The following is a 15,506-nucleotide window of genomic DNA, read 5'->3' as shown; positions in this document are numbered from 1 at the left end:
GAGATCACAGCTGAGAGTTTGGTTAAAGGAGTCTTCAGTAAGGTTATAGGGATAGGATTCATTACGGATGATAAAAATGATGTTTGTAATTATTTCGGAATTAAGACGAACGGATGATGTTAAGGGGGAGAATCATCATCATCAATAACATCATAAGTTTAGTAATTAATTGCTTTTTATAGCTGTTTAATTATCAGATAACTAACCAACAAAAAATGAATGTAATTTCTAACAGACTTTTCTACTGTGCTTCTGATCTTGGTTTTCCCAATAATCACGTCCACCAGTTAACCTTTTTGTCGTTCAATACATTTTTTGTTTCTAAATATTTTTATTTTCTGTTAGTAATTTCATTGTTATTTAATTTATTTAGTAATTAATATTTATACTTAACTCTACAGTGCAACTACAAATTAAAGTTAATCATAAGCTTGTGCTCCTTTAAAAAGTAACCTTTTCTGGTTGGCTTTTTTTCTTTTGTTCAACATTTTGTTCAACACACCAACATGGTCCCAACATTGTCCACTTTAAGATTTTCCGGTCTTAGAAATGGAATTATATTCGCTCAGTTAATTGTGATTATTGCCTTCCTGCCATTCAGTAGTCATCAAAGATTATCAGGTTTGTATAAAATTTACATTTATTTCATTGTTTCTTTCCTGGTACTCTAGTCAGATCGCTCAAGCTAAACTGGTATCACACCGAGATTGCTAAGCCGGCTTGATGCCGAGTGTATCATCTCTGCTTTTGATTCTTTATCGTTCTAATTGATGTTTTCTCTTTCATTCTCTTTTCAGATGATCTTATAGTTATTTATTCAACCGGTCCGTGTTTGATTTTGAAATTTTTTTCAAGTACCCAAAATGGTTCTTTAATTCCTAGGTCAAAAAAATTGGAAGTACCATTGAGTATCGACGGTAAACCATGCAGTCAAAATGATCTTGGATGGATTACATCTCTTGATTATTTTATTGAACCATCAACTGGTGATATAAATCTAATATGGGGAGATTCTGAATCTCAATCATTATGGAGTGGTCGATTGAACTCATCCAATAATTTAATTAGTGATGTCAGACAATTGAGTGATTCTTCAAATAGTAAAATTGGATCTCATATTAGAAGTTTAATTTATGATGAAAAACGTGGTGAATTGTTTGCAAGCTTACCCCTATTACAGAGAATAGAAAGAGAGGATCTCATAAGTGATATATTGCCGAATGATGGTGATAAAATTGTTAAAATCAATAGGAATGTTATAATTGACAATGTTGATATTGGTAAAGTGCTTTACGATGAAACGCTGGATAAGTTATACTGGATCGAGTCAAAAAAATGTATCTGGTCTGGATCACCGAGATCGCAAGAGAAAAATCTACTTATGTGTGCAAATCAAACTGATGGATTAATTTATTCCTTCGTTATTGATAAAGAGTCTCATGAAATTTACGTTTTCTATGGAAATGGTAAAATTGAACGTCTTTCTGGTCCAGATGGGTCATCACGTAATCTCATTATAACCAATTGTCTTGCCGGTGAAAAGTATAACGATGCAAAATTTTATACAATTGAAATGTTTAAACATGAAAACTACATACGATTTTATGCCAGTGATACACAACATTACGCATTCCGGCAAATCACTTTAACCAAAGGTAATCGTTCTGGTCAACCTGGTATAGAGGACGAAGAAAAATATTTTCTGGATGTGCAAAATTCTGGTATCTTATTTACTGACCAGCCAAATATTTATGATTTTGTTTTCTTAGCTGATAAATTTGATAATAGGTCGAACCAAGTGCCAAATAATTCTACGGATTCAAGATCATCACCCAAAGTAACCTCAATTTCTTCAACCTCAGGAGAAACACTTATCAGTATAAATATGCGAATTTATGCTCTTGTTATTTTCATCCCTGCTTGCATTTTCATTTCATTAGGATTATATACAGTGTTATACACGAAAAGTAAAGTGTACACACCATTTACTTACAATAAATTTTGATTCTCTTGGAAATATCTTAACAACCAACGCCTTTCATTGTCTTTACCATTTACCGGTTTCTCGACTGACTTACCATTGCTACTGTAGTGACCAGAATTAGATGTGAATTTATAAAGTCATAATTTCAGTTGGTATCAAACTGTTGAATTGGTGTTGCAATCTGGATCCAGTTTTTGCATGTTAAACCCACAAGTTAACTAATCAGTACAATTTGATTATGAGAGTTGTTTGATCAATTAATATGATTGTAGAGTTAAAAATGAGTTCACTGAATTAGAGGCGAAAGAAAAGCCAACCAAAGTGGATCCAGCTTTTACATCTATTTTTCATTTCGAGAGCAACCTGATTAAGGTAATTTAGTTAGACAAGGGTAATAAAATCAACAAGAAAAGCTAAACTGTTCAAGTTGATTCGTTGGTTCAACAGTAACTAATGAAATTCAGAACCAAATCTAATTGAACAAAGGCAGGAAAAAACATACACACTGACTCACACACACACACAAACCCAAACCCAAACTGTAATCCTTCAAAATATATACATAAGACATTAGATATAAAAATATAAATAAGCAATTGATCAATTGAATTAAGAAATGTAAGCTACAAATTGAATTGAAAATGTCATGAATTGATTATCCTGGAATAGTAGCCAAATGAGTTAAACCTTGCCAGATGAATTTTGTTAGTAAAAAAATATGAAAATCAAAATGGCGTTTAATGTTTAATTTAACATATAACAGATAATGAATGAATGATTCCAATAATAAATGATGAAAAGAGGAAAAAGATGAGATTATAATTGAAAATCACACAATTTAATGGGAAAATTGAACACACACAAACCCACTAAACATTATACACTGGATTATACACAGATCCCTGCGTCTCCCATTTGGTTTACAATTTGCTTTAAATTCCCAATTATGCTTTTAATCATCTTTCTCTCATTTAGTTTGTTTAAATGATTTATTAATGAACATGATCACCATTCAAAAAATCATAAAATGTTTCATACATAACTGTAGTTTTACATCAAGAGTTCATTTGGTTTTACCTCAATTTCAACGTTTCTTTCAAGTTTGCCATCACAATTAAAATCGATATTTGTTGATTTGTTCATCTGTTGGTTTTGTCGGTAAAAATAAACTCAAAAAAGAGACGCAAAAAGAGGAAAAAGTAAAGAATAAGAAGAAGAAACATTTTCTTTACAGAATCACTTTCGTCGTCTAAAACAAGAGATTGGATTGAAGTAACATTGATGATAACGAATTTGCCTCTTCTCCGGAATCACTGAGTTCAATGATGATGCTGACCAACGTCCACTTCGATATCGAGGACTAAATAATGTCGCTAATTTTTCCAAATAATCACCAGCATCGGAATTAAACGCTAAATCAGCAACATTTGGTTTCTAATTTTAAACAAAAGACAAAAAGTGAAAAGCAAATTAGTCTAAAATCAAAATCAAAATTAAAATTGTGACAAAATTGAATAAAGCAAATGTTGGAAGAGGAAAAACAAGATTGACAAACAATTTGATTATGTTGTTTGGTTAAACTAATGTAATTAAATTGAATGGTTAAATCCAACGTCAACATTATAAAGGTTCATCGCCTTTGCTGTAACAATTGCCATAACAATATTTTCCTACATTTGTCTTGGAGCAAATTGGGTTGACATTAAATTTAAATGTGATCGAGCGATTCTTAAGCCGATTGATTTGTTAAGTTAATCTCAATTGATGATAATATTTATCGAGTAATTGAAATGTAAAAATATTGTCAAGGGAATGTTCACCTTTCAACATTGATATTGAATAAATATTTTATAGCAACAAATCCTTTCGAAGGTAAAAAGGGTTCATTATTTCATTAATCAAGGGAATTGAATGATTAAATGTTGAAATTGATTGTTAAAGTTAAGAAGAAGTTTAAAAAAATTGGGTTAAAAATAAAAATGCAAAATTCAAATTGAATTAGAAGATTGATAAGAGAAAATAGGAGAAAATAAAAGTTCTGGTTCTCTCAAGGAAATTGGGTTTTCTGGTTATTTACCTGTTTAGCGATCCATTCATCATCTTGTTCATCAGTATTCCGTTTAATTGTTTCCCGATTCACGGCAAGACTGGAAACGATATTGATTAACAGAATCAATGTTATCAGGAAAAGTGTGATTAAACTTTTCTTCAAATTATAGCCCATAATTGCAAAACGGATAAAATTCACTTTGAATAGTTGAATGTGGGTAAAGTTGAAAGTTGAAGTTCACTTGTTTAGAGTTGATTAAAAGTTGAAGTTAAAATATGTAAAAAGGTTTGTAGCTTTACTTTTCAATTGATATTTATTACAACTCGAATCGAGTCTCTGATCTACAAAAAGTTGTCTCACTGAAAAAAATTTGACTTTACGCTATTATTTATATATTTGATTGAGTTTATTATTCAAGTCTTGAAACAACTCAGTGTGAATGAGTGAGTTTGAGTTAAAGACACACTCAAACGATCAGAGTTGAGATACTTTTTGGCATTAACACTGTAAATAATTAATACAACTTTTCAGGTTTAACCGATTTTTCTTCACTTTCGACTTTTTCTTTCTCTCTTTTTCTTTGATCGCAATCTTGAGGAAAAAATTTCCAATCAATTTAAGGTAATAATTAAGAAAGCAATGAATAGTTTGATAGGAAAACTTATCATGAAATGGGATAAAAAGATGGCCTCGACTCTTGAAACGACCTGAAAGTGAAACAAATGATAATATACTTTACTTTTTTAACTCCCAAGAGGTGCGCAGAAACAGGGAATCAATAAGCATTTTTGCCATTCAAATGATAATAATAATGAAAAGAATGCTCAGTTGGGTTTATTTTTTTGCCTCTTTTATTTGATAACTCTTTATGCGCACTTGTCTTAATTGTGTCCAATCGGTTGAGTATCACCAAATTGAATCAACTTTTGGAGAAATGAATCTAAACACAAAGGGCGGAGAGAAGTGAAACATGAGCCAAGTGAAGAAGCCCACTGCTGAATGTTGTTGATGGATAGATGTTCCAGCAGAATTCAATTATTCCCATCAAGCAAAGCCTGTAAGGTGAAATGCAATGTAATTAGAAAATTAACAATTAGCAAAACTATTACAACACTATAATAACGAATTAGAAAGAGCAAAATTTTAATCAACAAGTCATGAAATGATGAAATATTTGATTACAACTGAATAACAATATTTTGTCAACCAAAGGATCAAATCAAAATCTGTTTCCTTCCCAACTAACAAAGCGAAAAGACGAATCTCACTGAATAATTTTCACCTCAGGCTGAGTCATAATTTCAATTTTCATTTCATTCTCAGCTTTCTAAGCGAATCTATCAAAATTTTAACAAAAACAAAACGATAGCGACCTTTAAAGTTGTCATAAAATGGTCAACTTTGGAGTCTTGGACATCATTAGGTTTACCGATTCAGACTCTCTTCTTGGCTTCGAAAATTGAGTTTTGAATATTTTTTTAAAAAAGTAACTTGACTTGATATTGTCAAGTAAATGATAATCAGTCGGGAAAAGCTGTTATTGTTTACATTTTATTCAATGTAATCAACATGTTCCTGAGTCTCGATCCATGAATGATGGTTTTCCTATCAAATTGGATAGATTAACTTATCTCAATATGTGCATAAGATACTAAATGAGATATTTAGTTTTGCTATTTATTTTTTGTGTCTGAAAACAAGAAAGGTTAAGTGCTAAAAAACACGCTGGTTTACGGCACCAATTTGTCCATCTGTTATAGATGTAACTCTTTATGGTCCAGAATTAATTGTTTCAGGGTCCAGAAAAAAAGAAAATTAGTCAAGTTGATTTCACCTCGTTTATAAAATTATTAAAGACCATGTGAAAGGATGGAGTACATTAGACTATGATATCAATTTGAATGTGAATTTTAGCACACAAATAACAATCTATTTAGAGTTAGAATGCAATTTGTTTTGTTTATAACCGAATGAAATTAAGTCTATTTACATTCTCATTAGCTTTTTTTATTGCCTGTTTTGTTTTCTGTGGTAAAAATTAAGTAATCAACTTTTATTCAGTGGGAGGTAAACGAATAAGAGAAATAAAATGAAGTTAATGTATTCCAAATCAAACTCATTAAGTTAACCGTAACTAAAGCATATGAAAAGAGAACTATCAATCCCAGGTAAATAAATGATACAGTTAAACCTTAAATTGCAAACAAATGTGAGCCATCATTCTGTTCAATTTATCTGAATCAAAGTTTCGATTTACTCTTCCACTTCAATCATGACAGATCCATGCCTTTCAAAGACTCTATAGGGTGCAATACTGTTTCAAAGTCCAAAAAATGACGCTTCTAATTCAACACAATGCTCCAAAATTTTTCTCAACAAATGATAAAATTCGCAAATTTTTCCATCCGACGATGCATCGCTTTCAAATGTAATTTACTTCCGAGATGCAAAATCTCACATTTTAGGGCAAAAGTGAAATTGAAGTAGAAAGGAATCGAGTGGGAATGATTTTCTATCATTGATATCATTTTGTCATAATTATTATTTAAAGTCAATACTTTTGAGTCAGAAGAAACCCTCCAAAGCGCTTTGTGTTATTTCACTCACGATTTATGGTTCGAAATTGTACCTCTGAAAATTAAAATTTTTCAGCTTTCAATTAACATAATGGATTCCCTAGAGTCGACTTTTTTCCTCTAAACCATTGAACAAAACTTTAACTACCGCATTCGAGTGTATAATGTCATGGTACTCTTAGTAATACAGTAATCAATAAGAGCGTCTTTTGGTTAACAGAGCGAGCGACATTCCAGGAAAAGAAAAATTTGTTAGTTCGCAATTCGAGAAGAGAAATTTTAATGAATATTTGAATTAGGACGATTAACTTTTAGTGATTCGTCAACTTTTCTTCTATTAACTCTAAAAGTTCGAAGTGGCCATGAACTAGATTCTAAGAGCCACTTAGTGGACAGCAAAAGTGCTCTTAAGGAGCGCATCTTGAAGCACCAGAACATTATACATGCGAGTGCATTGAATGTATTAATATGTATTAAAAAATATCATAATTGGAGAAAAAAAGTTATTAACGATTTTAGCTGTTATATTCAGTGTAATGTTTATACAAAACTTAAGTGTCGTTTCATCGTTTTCATGAGTCATGATTAAACAGTGATTAAAATGACTCTTGATTGACAGAAGAAGCAACTTACTTCGAAACTGTTGAATAGTTGGTCGACCAGATCAAATAAGGCAGTGAATGATAATACCAGACATAAAACTGATAATGAAGCGATCGAGCAACAGTTATACCAATCAAGTTGCTTGCAAATAATGTAAACAGGATTCCTGGTTGAAAAGAGTAAACAAAATAATAACAACAAATACCAGAATAAATAGCAAACAAGTTATTACTTTGATTAGATGATTTTTCCTGATTTGATTTACTGATAATTGACTTGAATGAGTTTTTGGACCAGAATCTAGGTGACGATAGAAGACGCGAATACCTGTTGAGATAATCCATTATCAAATAAGTATTGCCATTAGAATTGTGTCAATGTTTTCTTATTTTTGAGTTTATTCACTTTCCTCTCAACTCCCAGGGATTCATGTCAACTATTTTTTGCCAACTTATAAACAATTCATTAGTTCATATTGAACATAAAATTTACTGGGAGTCGAACAAAAAGAAAGAAAACAAAGTCGAAAAAAATGAGCGATTGGAAGAGCTTAAGGAATCTACCTTAAGGATATGGAAAGCAAGCAACACAAAAAGTAACAAAAGTTGAATATTGTGATAAAACGCAGTAATCATGAGTTACAGGGAGTTTAGGTAATTGGGACAATCAGAATGTTTTAATTGGTTTCAACCCTAAATCAGGTTAATAGAGCTAAAGATTAACACTAACATCGCAACTAAAATTTCAAGTAAACTTCAAGATAAAATGTCACAATTGGTTCAAGTTTCATGCTCGAAAGGGATGTAACATTGTTACCTAACTAAATTAGGTTAAGAACGCAATTTTTTTTCAACTCATTTTGATGAAAACTTCATGATTAAGATAAAGACTGACCTTTTACCAAAAAAGAGGATCAACAAGAAAATGTGTAAAGTTAAAAGTGAAAGATGGAAATGACGATTGAGAAACAATTTCTCATCAATTAGTCGCCAATTAACTGTCCATTTGTAAAGGAAAACTCGTCCAAAGTTGAAAGCTGAAGTAATGTAACTGACTGGATGCGTCAAGAGAAAAGGTAAACCTAAAAGAATCTGAAAAGAAAAGAAATTTAGTTTGAATTACCATGAATAGAACTCTTGAATAATGGGTTTCATTGACAATCATTTCATCGGTTGATGAATGGTTAAGCAGATTATTTTACTTGAATGACTAAACAACAACATGATTTAGGAATGGATAGTCAATTAATTGACGAAATTAATCAATTAACTTATGTGATATCGTGTTTCAGGATAACTTCAATTTCGTACATGAGTTTTGCTAAAAATATTGGCACAAAAAAAGAGAAAAGAATGGAAATAAAAAACTGAAGAAAATGTTATCAAGTGAAGACACTGATAAAATAATAGAGAATCAAGTTTTATTAAAGTTGATCCATCAATTTAAATTTCCATTAACAATGAACAAAATAATTCAGTTTTCTTACAAAGCATTTCAATATTGTCATGAAAAGTGTCCTAATTGAATATAAATCTCATAATGAGAGTTTTTAACTCTCAACAAATAGCATTAACCTTTTGAAAAAAAGGAGCAAAAAATCATGTTACAATGAGAGTTCATTTCGATTATATTGGCTGAATAAAAGTAAATTGTGATAAAAGGTGTTAACAGGGAAGGGAATTATAACTTGATGAATAGTGGAAAAAATAAGATAACCTGAAATATGATGTTTTTAAATTCTTAGTGCTCTTTGATCCTTAAACTTTTTTTGGTTCCTCAAAAAATATCAACTCAAGGCAAAAAAAGGTGTTGATGCATAATAAATGGATCGAGATAATGTTCATCTTAGCTTCTGCTTCGATAAATGAATAGTTTCAAGGGTTGAAGTTTTGACCAGTAAAAGTTGTTTTCTCTCATTTTCATGGTTCAGTTTCTCATGATGAAAGACGTCATGGGCCATCATCATGATACAGGTTATTGGATAAGGGAAAAAAAGTGGAAACTGATAATCAAATACAATTTGATATTATAATAACAATACTTGGCAAGATAATATTGTTGCCAGAATGTTGTTCAACATTAATATTTGCCAGCAAAGTTCTTTAACCTTATTTTTATTCATAACTTTACATGGTAAAAGTGAAAGAATGAAATAATGATAAAATAATGATGATTGAATGGAAAGAGTTGAGGGCAAGTTGAAGAAATTAAAAAACATGAAATTTTGTGAAAATCTTGTAACTCATGAGCTCATCATGATAAATGTAAAATGAATGGTGAAAACTGTTTATACTTGTGGTAAGAAAGATAGGAAAGTTTGAAGGAAGAAGAAAAAAGAAAAGAAATGAAATGAGAGGAAAAAAACAGGAAATGCTGACAGAGTTGGAATTTACTGAATAAAATGTGAAATTTAAACATGAAAAATTAAATATTTGATCAAGTAAACAGTCTAAATATCAAGCTTCATCAATCTTTCTTGAAATTGGTGAAACTAAAGAGTACAAACAAAATGACAAGGTTAACAAAAGTATCAATATGAACATGATAACAAGTGTCAATCTAAGCAGAATAGATGAATTTTTAAATGAAAATGTTAACCTGAAATGTTTACATCCGCTCAACAACTTATACCTTATTTACATTTTCAGTTTGATTCCAAGGAAAATCAATAAAGTTGTATAGTTCAAGTACATCATGCCAGATGAGTAGGATTGAGAATGAAATTCGGAAACAGTTTTTTTCTCGCAAAAAGGTCAAAACTAATAGTCAGTTAATAGATGAGTTAATAAGTTAATGGGCGAAAAATTTCATTGGCCAAATGAATATAAAAAAGCAAGTTTTAAGAAGAAATATTTCAACAGAAAATTAGTTATCATGATAAATATTGTTTTCATAACCTTTCACAGCAAAGGTAACAAATGAATAAACAAAATTCTCGAGATAATTGCAAATGTTTACGTTATCAATTTAATATGAATACACTTACCTGGGTTAAGGCACATATTATTAAGTACTTGATGGTATTACGAAGGCCAGTTTCTTCAAGAAATATCAACAACAATCCAGGAGCAAACAGAAGTATATTCATTTTTATCGAGACTGCAATGCTGTTGGAAGAAGGAAAACATGAATGTTTATGTAATCAAATGAATTGAGGAATGTATTGATAAATTGATTATTTAGTTGATTATTTATTTTCTCATTGTCATTGAGAAAGTTTTTAAATGTTTAATAATTGATCAAAGTTGTGATGAATGGGAAAAGCTTTGAAATGGAAAGTTTGGGTGAAATTAAATTAAATATTTGTTGAGCATTTAATTTTTTGCTATTCAAGTTTGCAAAATTTAATTGTATTTGGCTATTTTGTTGATGGCTTTTTATTATCTTTAATTGATGAAAGATGAGAAAAAAAATCATCAAAAGTTTACCAATTTCCATTAACAAGGTAAATAGTGAATCAAGTGTGCGGTAATTGAGGTTTAAATTTAATTGTTATTCAAAAATTATGATTATTCATTTCAAGTGGAAATTTTTGTTTTCCCATTAATTTTTCAGTCAACAGAAAAGTTAATTGGTTAATTTGTTGCTCAGTGAAATAATTAAAAAACTTTATTCAACTCGAGATTAATCATTAATGAGAGTTTGATTGATGACTTTGGCTTTTTAATCAATAGTTTTATTAAACAGTTAATAAGGTTGATAGGAATTGAAATAATAGGATTTTTGTTGAAAGCTTTTCTTGTTGTTATAATTAAGATGCTATTTAATACGATTTGGACATTATTAGTTGCTCGAATCTTGAATGTCTTTCGATTCTGATTCACACTTTGATTGGACCAGATTAATTGTACTTAAAAGTTGATATACTTTGAAGGATTTACTCGCTTTTGACTTGACACAATCATTGTTGTTTTCATGGTTTTTTGTTTGTTTTTGTTCACTTTGCTTTTGTCAATTTGATTCAATTAATTTTAAAGTAAAGCAAGAGGTAAGATGATGATGATGATGATGATGACGATAAAAGGGATGAAAAATACAGATTACCTTTGAAAGGTAAAAGCTTATTGCAAGGTAAAGAGATTAAGAGAAAAGTGAGATTCGATTGTTGGAAGGAAGAGATGAAAGATGAACTATCGATTGATGAGTAAATAAAAATAGTGAAAATAAGCTCATTGTCTACATTTAATTTTGTTACGGAAGGAATCATAATTGACACAATTTTTGGCAAAAATTAAATTATAAACTAATTATCATTAAGGTTAAATAATCATCAATTAGCCAATCAAAGGTCAGTCTATTTGATAACAATTTGTGTAGGAACATTTGCATAATTTAGATTCTTCCTTATATAAACTAATCAACAAAGAGGATCAAATTGGCTTTACTTAAACATTTACAAGTTGAAATAAATTACGAACAGTTCAAGGCTTAATGGACTCAAGATGATGTCCAAAATACCTTTTTAAGTACAATCTCGTTAAACTTCAAGTACAGTGATGATGACGAAAAAATTTTAATTTTAAATATTTTGTGTTCAAGTGAATATGAATGAAGTGGAGTTGGAAAAAATTGAAACAAACTTATTGAGTTTCGATTAATTAAAATGTTCTTTAGCATTTCAAGATTCAAAGGTTAGCAGTTGAACGTTAACACGGCAACTAAAAAATCAATTCAATAAGACATTCGACTTTCAGTTCTTGAATCATTACTCGAGTCTTCATTCATATTTTGTCTTTTGAATATTCTCATGACTGTTGAAGGATTTATTTCTAAAGTTCGGGCAATAAATGAATAATTTCGATGCCAACGATTTCGGTCAATGCTGAACATTTTAACTTGAGAATATCTCAGGAATGCATTGACCGAAATCAGCTATCTTCAAACTATCTAAAAGAGCACAAATGGCATAAATCGAAATGGATCCAAATGTGTCACTTTTATGAATTTCCGACCAACCGAAAAAGTTCAGAAGCTTTTAAATAAAACTTGAACATTTTCCTATCGAATGGTGTTAGTTTGATATTTTTTGTTCAACCGGTTAAAAAGTTACAAGTGCTGAAAAGTGTAAATATTTCATCGAGACTCTGAGTATATTTACAATTGCAAAGTGTTGATCTGAAAGCTCAATTGTTTTAATTGAAGATAATCAAGAGTTTGAAAGTGTATTTGTGTAACAATATTGACATGTAATCATTAATTTAGCAACACAAAAATGAAGGTAACCTGGTTAAGGTTAAAAGGAAAGATGCAAGTAATTGTTGATCATAATGTAAATCTAATAATCATTAATTTAAGTTATTATTAGTTATTGTTTTCATTTTCTGTTTCTTCCGCCTTGAAATAATGATAACAATAGATTGTTTGTAGCAATTTAGGCGAGCGAAAGTAAAAGGACAAACAGGAAAAGGTGAAAACTGAATAGATTGGAAAAGGATATGATGAGAATGGAACAAGATGATGAATGTAATCAGATAGAAATGTGATTAGAAAAATATCAAAATGTTGTATAAAGCAGATTAACTAATAAACTTATTATAAACCTAATAAGATTATTTGGGTTTAGTCTGCATTGACTGGAATTAAAATGTTGTTAAAATTAACGGATAATGAAACAATTGCAAGATTTAAAATGTAACCTTAAAAACAATGAAAATCTTTTCTTAAGCAACCTTAATTGTTTAATTGATTAACTTGGTTTTTTAATTAACTTTCACTCCTTTAAACCAATCTAATGGAAACAATCAGTTTTAGGTTTTAGTCTATGAGTTTTCACGTTGAAAGGAAACATTTTGCTAGGATTTGCATGTAAACACGAGGCAAACCATTTGAGGTCAATTCAGACTTCATAATTTGTTTTCATTTCTCAATCTGCATTTGGTAAGAGAAAGGAAAGGACCACAAATAATTAGTTAATTAGTTGAACAATTAACTGGTTGTAATGAGGATTGGGTTGAAGGGAATTGAAGAAAAAGGTAAAATGTTAATCGATAAGAGAAAAGATGAAACTGGATGAGGAAGGAATGAAAACCACGATTGTATTATATTGTAATAAGACGAGAATCAAGGCAACGAATGTTGATGATGTTGCGTGGGTTTTCATGCGAATTAATGAGAAAAGTATTTCATTTGGCGATAGAATTATGATGAAAAGGATAATGCTTAATTTGGGAAATTAATTCTTGATAAAGGTTGATGAAAGAAACTTGCTGGACATACTGAATGGATAAGGAAACTCAATAAGAGCTGTTGATGGATAAATTTTTTATTTTTGTCCTTTTTACTTGTTGAATGTACTTGCCATTGTAACTGATACTTTCTGATGTTCCACTTAATGTCATCACTATAAGGTTACTCTTTTTGATCGACTTGATTAGATGTAATGGTTGTTTCTTTTTGCTTGTTTCAGTTTCACAAAGAGCGTGTAGCATCACACAATTAAGAGGCTCAATTTACTTGCATTTATTTGATATTTTCAATGAGCTAGAAATTTGACAAGCAAAGATGAAAAATAATCCAATTCTGTTGGGGAAATTGCTATTCAATACTGGCAAGATTGAGTTATGAAGGGAACAAAAAGATGAGAGAAACTGCGAGTTTTTTTTGCTTTTTTCTGGTAACAAAATCAATCTTTACCTTTTGAGAAGAGTTCACATAATATAGTATCAATAATTGTTATCTATATATCATCATCAATGAATTATTTTTCGCTTGGATAGCGATTCAAGTGATATTTGATGATTATAATGGTTACCAAAATGCGAATCATGAGATCATTTCGACATTTATGCTTCAACGCAATAAATATTGTGCATTCAATTGAACATTGCATTTTATGGTGACAGTTTAAAGCCTATATAAGGTGTTAGGCTAAGTTGGAAATGTTAAGATTAATTGGCTGAATTCGTTAGTCTCGAATTTTGAAACTTGATCAGATTAATAAGAAGTAGTTTAAATCATAATGACAACTTTCTTATGCTAAAGGTTTGAAAATTGGATGTTTTCATACGTTAGTTTGATGATCAAGTTAATTTGAATGCAAAAAAGCCATTGTTTTGCATCTAAAGTAATTTGAGCAAAGTGTTGAATCAAAAACTGATTAGGTTTTAAGTGCAAGACTGGGTAAAACAGTTGACTTCAAAATCTAACGAACCTGAATAAAAAAGCAGCTGATTTCCAGTGACGGTATAAAATGAGATTGATAGAACAATAGAGAGCAAACATGGCGATTGGATCATTGAAAAGTCTCAAAGAGTATATTGAATGAATTCGGTATGAAGTAAAGGACATCATCATCAAAACATATGGAGGGACCTGGAAACAATTGATAATATTGATTATATAAATTTGATACGAAGTTGAAATTGACATCATCACTGTTTGTCTTCTCATGACCAAGTTGAAATCAATTTTCCAAGCATTGCTTGTAAATGAAATTGATTAACCGTGTGTAATTGAGATGTTGGAAACAATCAAAGCATTTGTTTTCAATTTGGCGATGAGAGAAACAAACAGCAAATCATTTTACCTTTCGAACTTGATTATAAATGTTGAAAACAGCTACTAGATTAAATATATATAAAATAACGAAAAAATATTGACCAAGGCGAATTGATGTTCCTTGGTTTGTTAAGAAGTAGAGAATTGAATAAATATACAAATGGCCTGCAGGATAAACAATAGGACCAGTATCACCAGAGATGTTAGCGTAATTGAGTTCGCCATTTAGGAAACATTTAACCTGTTGCATATAAGTACTCCAATCGATTTCTGTATCTGAAATAAAGTAATTGGAGGATGTCATTAAGTCAGCATAATTTTATAATTGAATTGACTACGCACATTTGATACGTTGAACAATATACACGTTAAGAAAAATCTCAAAGATAATTAACAGGGCACATATAAAGGGTAACGGTGATTTTTTCCCATCTCCAGTGAAACACCTCATCAGTTCCGTACGAAATCTCTTTGCATCTAGTTTAGGAGGCTGAAAGAAAACATTAAAGTCAATTAAATTTCTTAACTTATATTCATGAGATATTTACAAAAGATTAAATTGTATTTAAAAGGATAAATTCATAGGAAATATTGAAAAAAGTTCAAATAGGAAAAGATTGACGAATAGTTAGCAATGACAGCTACGAAACAGTTGACCGATTCGCAACAGAGACATTTTTAACTACTTACCATTTCGATATTAATGGCAGTTATCAACAATTTGTGATTTTAAACTTGAAATAAATTACTTGATCGAATCAATTCTCATGCGTTCCAATGTTGTTGTTTTCTTATC

General features: G+C 30.3%; 3 protein-coding genes across 3 annotated transcripts; 1 reads left to right on the top strand and 2 right to left on the bottom strand.

Moving 5' to 3' along the window:
- The first annotated feature begins 34 nt into the window (after positions 1-34).
- On the top strand, positions 35-2,028 carry LOC107367970 (uncharacterized). Its single transcript, XM_015935744.2, has 2 exons — positions 35-621; positions 798-2,028. Exons 1-2 carry the CDS (start codon positions 507-509, stop codon positions 2,003-2,005), a joined length of 1,323 nt encoding a protein of 440 aa, XP_015791230.1. The 5' UTR covers positions 35-506; the 3' UTR covers positions 2,006-2,028.
- Positions 2,029-2,703: 675 nt separating this feature from the next.
- On the bottom strand, positions 2,704-4,384 carry AstC (Allatostatin C). The gene is made up of 2 exons (XM_089268112.1): positions 4,062-4,384; positions 2,704-3,418 (listed from the first exon to the last, which is right to left on the bottom strand). Exons 1-2 carry the CDS (start codon positions 4,206-4,208, stop codon positions 3,221-3,223), a joined length of 345 nt encoding a protein of 114 aa, XP_089124238.1. The 5' UTR covers positions 4,209-4,384; the 3' UTR covers positions 2,704-3,220.
- Positions 4,385-4,867: 483 nt separating this feature from the next.
- On the bottom strand, positions 4,868-15,485 carry Alg3 (Alg3, alpha-1,3- mannosyltransferase). The gene is made up of 9 exons (XM_089268106.1): positions 15,401-15,485; positions 15,053-15,200; positions 14,739-14,986; positions 14,364-14,524; positions 10,200-10,320; positions 8,108-8,304; positions 7,446-7,540; positions 7,244-7,379; positions 4,868-5,089 (listed from the first exon to the last, which is right to left on the bottom strand). Exons 1-9 carry the CDS (start codon positions 15,401-15,403, stop codon positions 4,975-4,977), a joined length of 1,224 nt encoding a protein of 407 aa, XP_089124232.1. The 5' UTR covers positions 15,404-15,485; the 3' UTR covers positions 4,868-4,974.
- Between the last annotated feature and the right edge of the window lie 21 nt (positions 15,486-15,506).

This window comes from Tetranychus urticae, chromosome 2, assembly GCF_039701765.1.
Source record: "Tetranychus urticae isolate SD_2017Ah chromosome 2, NJAU_TeUrti_SD_1.0, whole genome shotgun sequence".
Taxonomy (NCBI): Eukaryota; Metazoa; Arthropoda; class Arachnida; order Trombidiformes; family Tetranychidae; genus Tetranychus; species Tetranychus urticae.
This window is presented reverse-complemented; position numbering and strand designations above follow the sequence as displayed.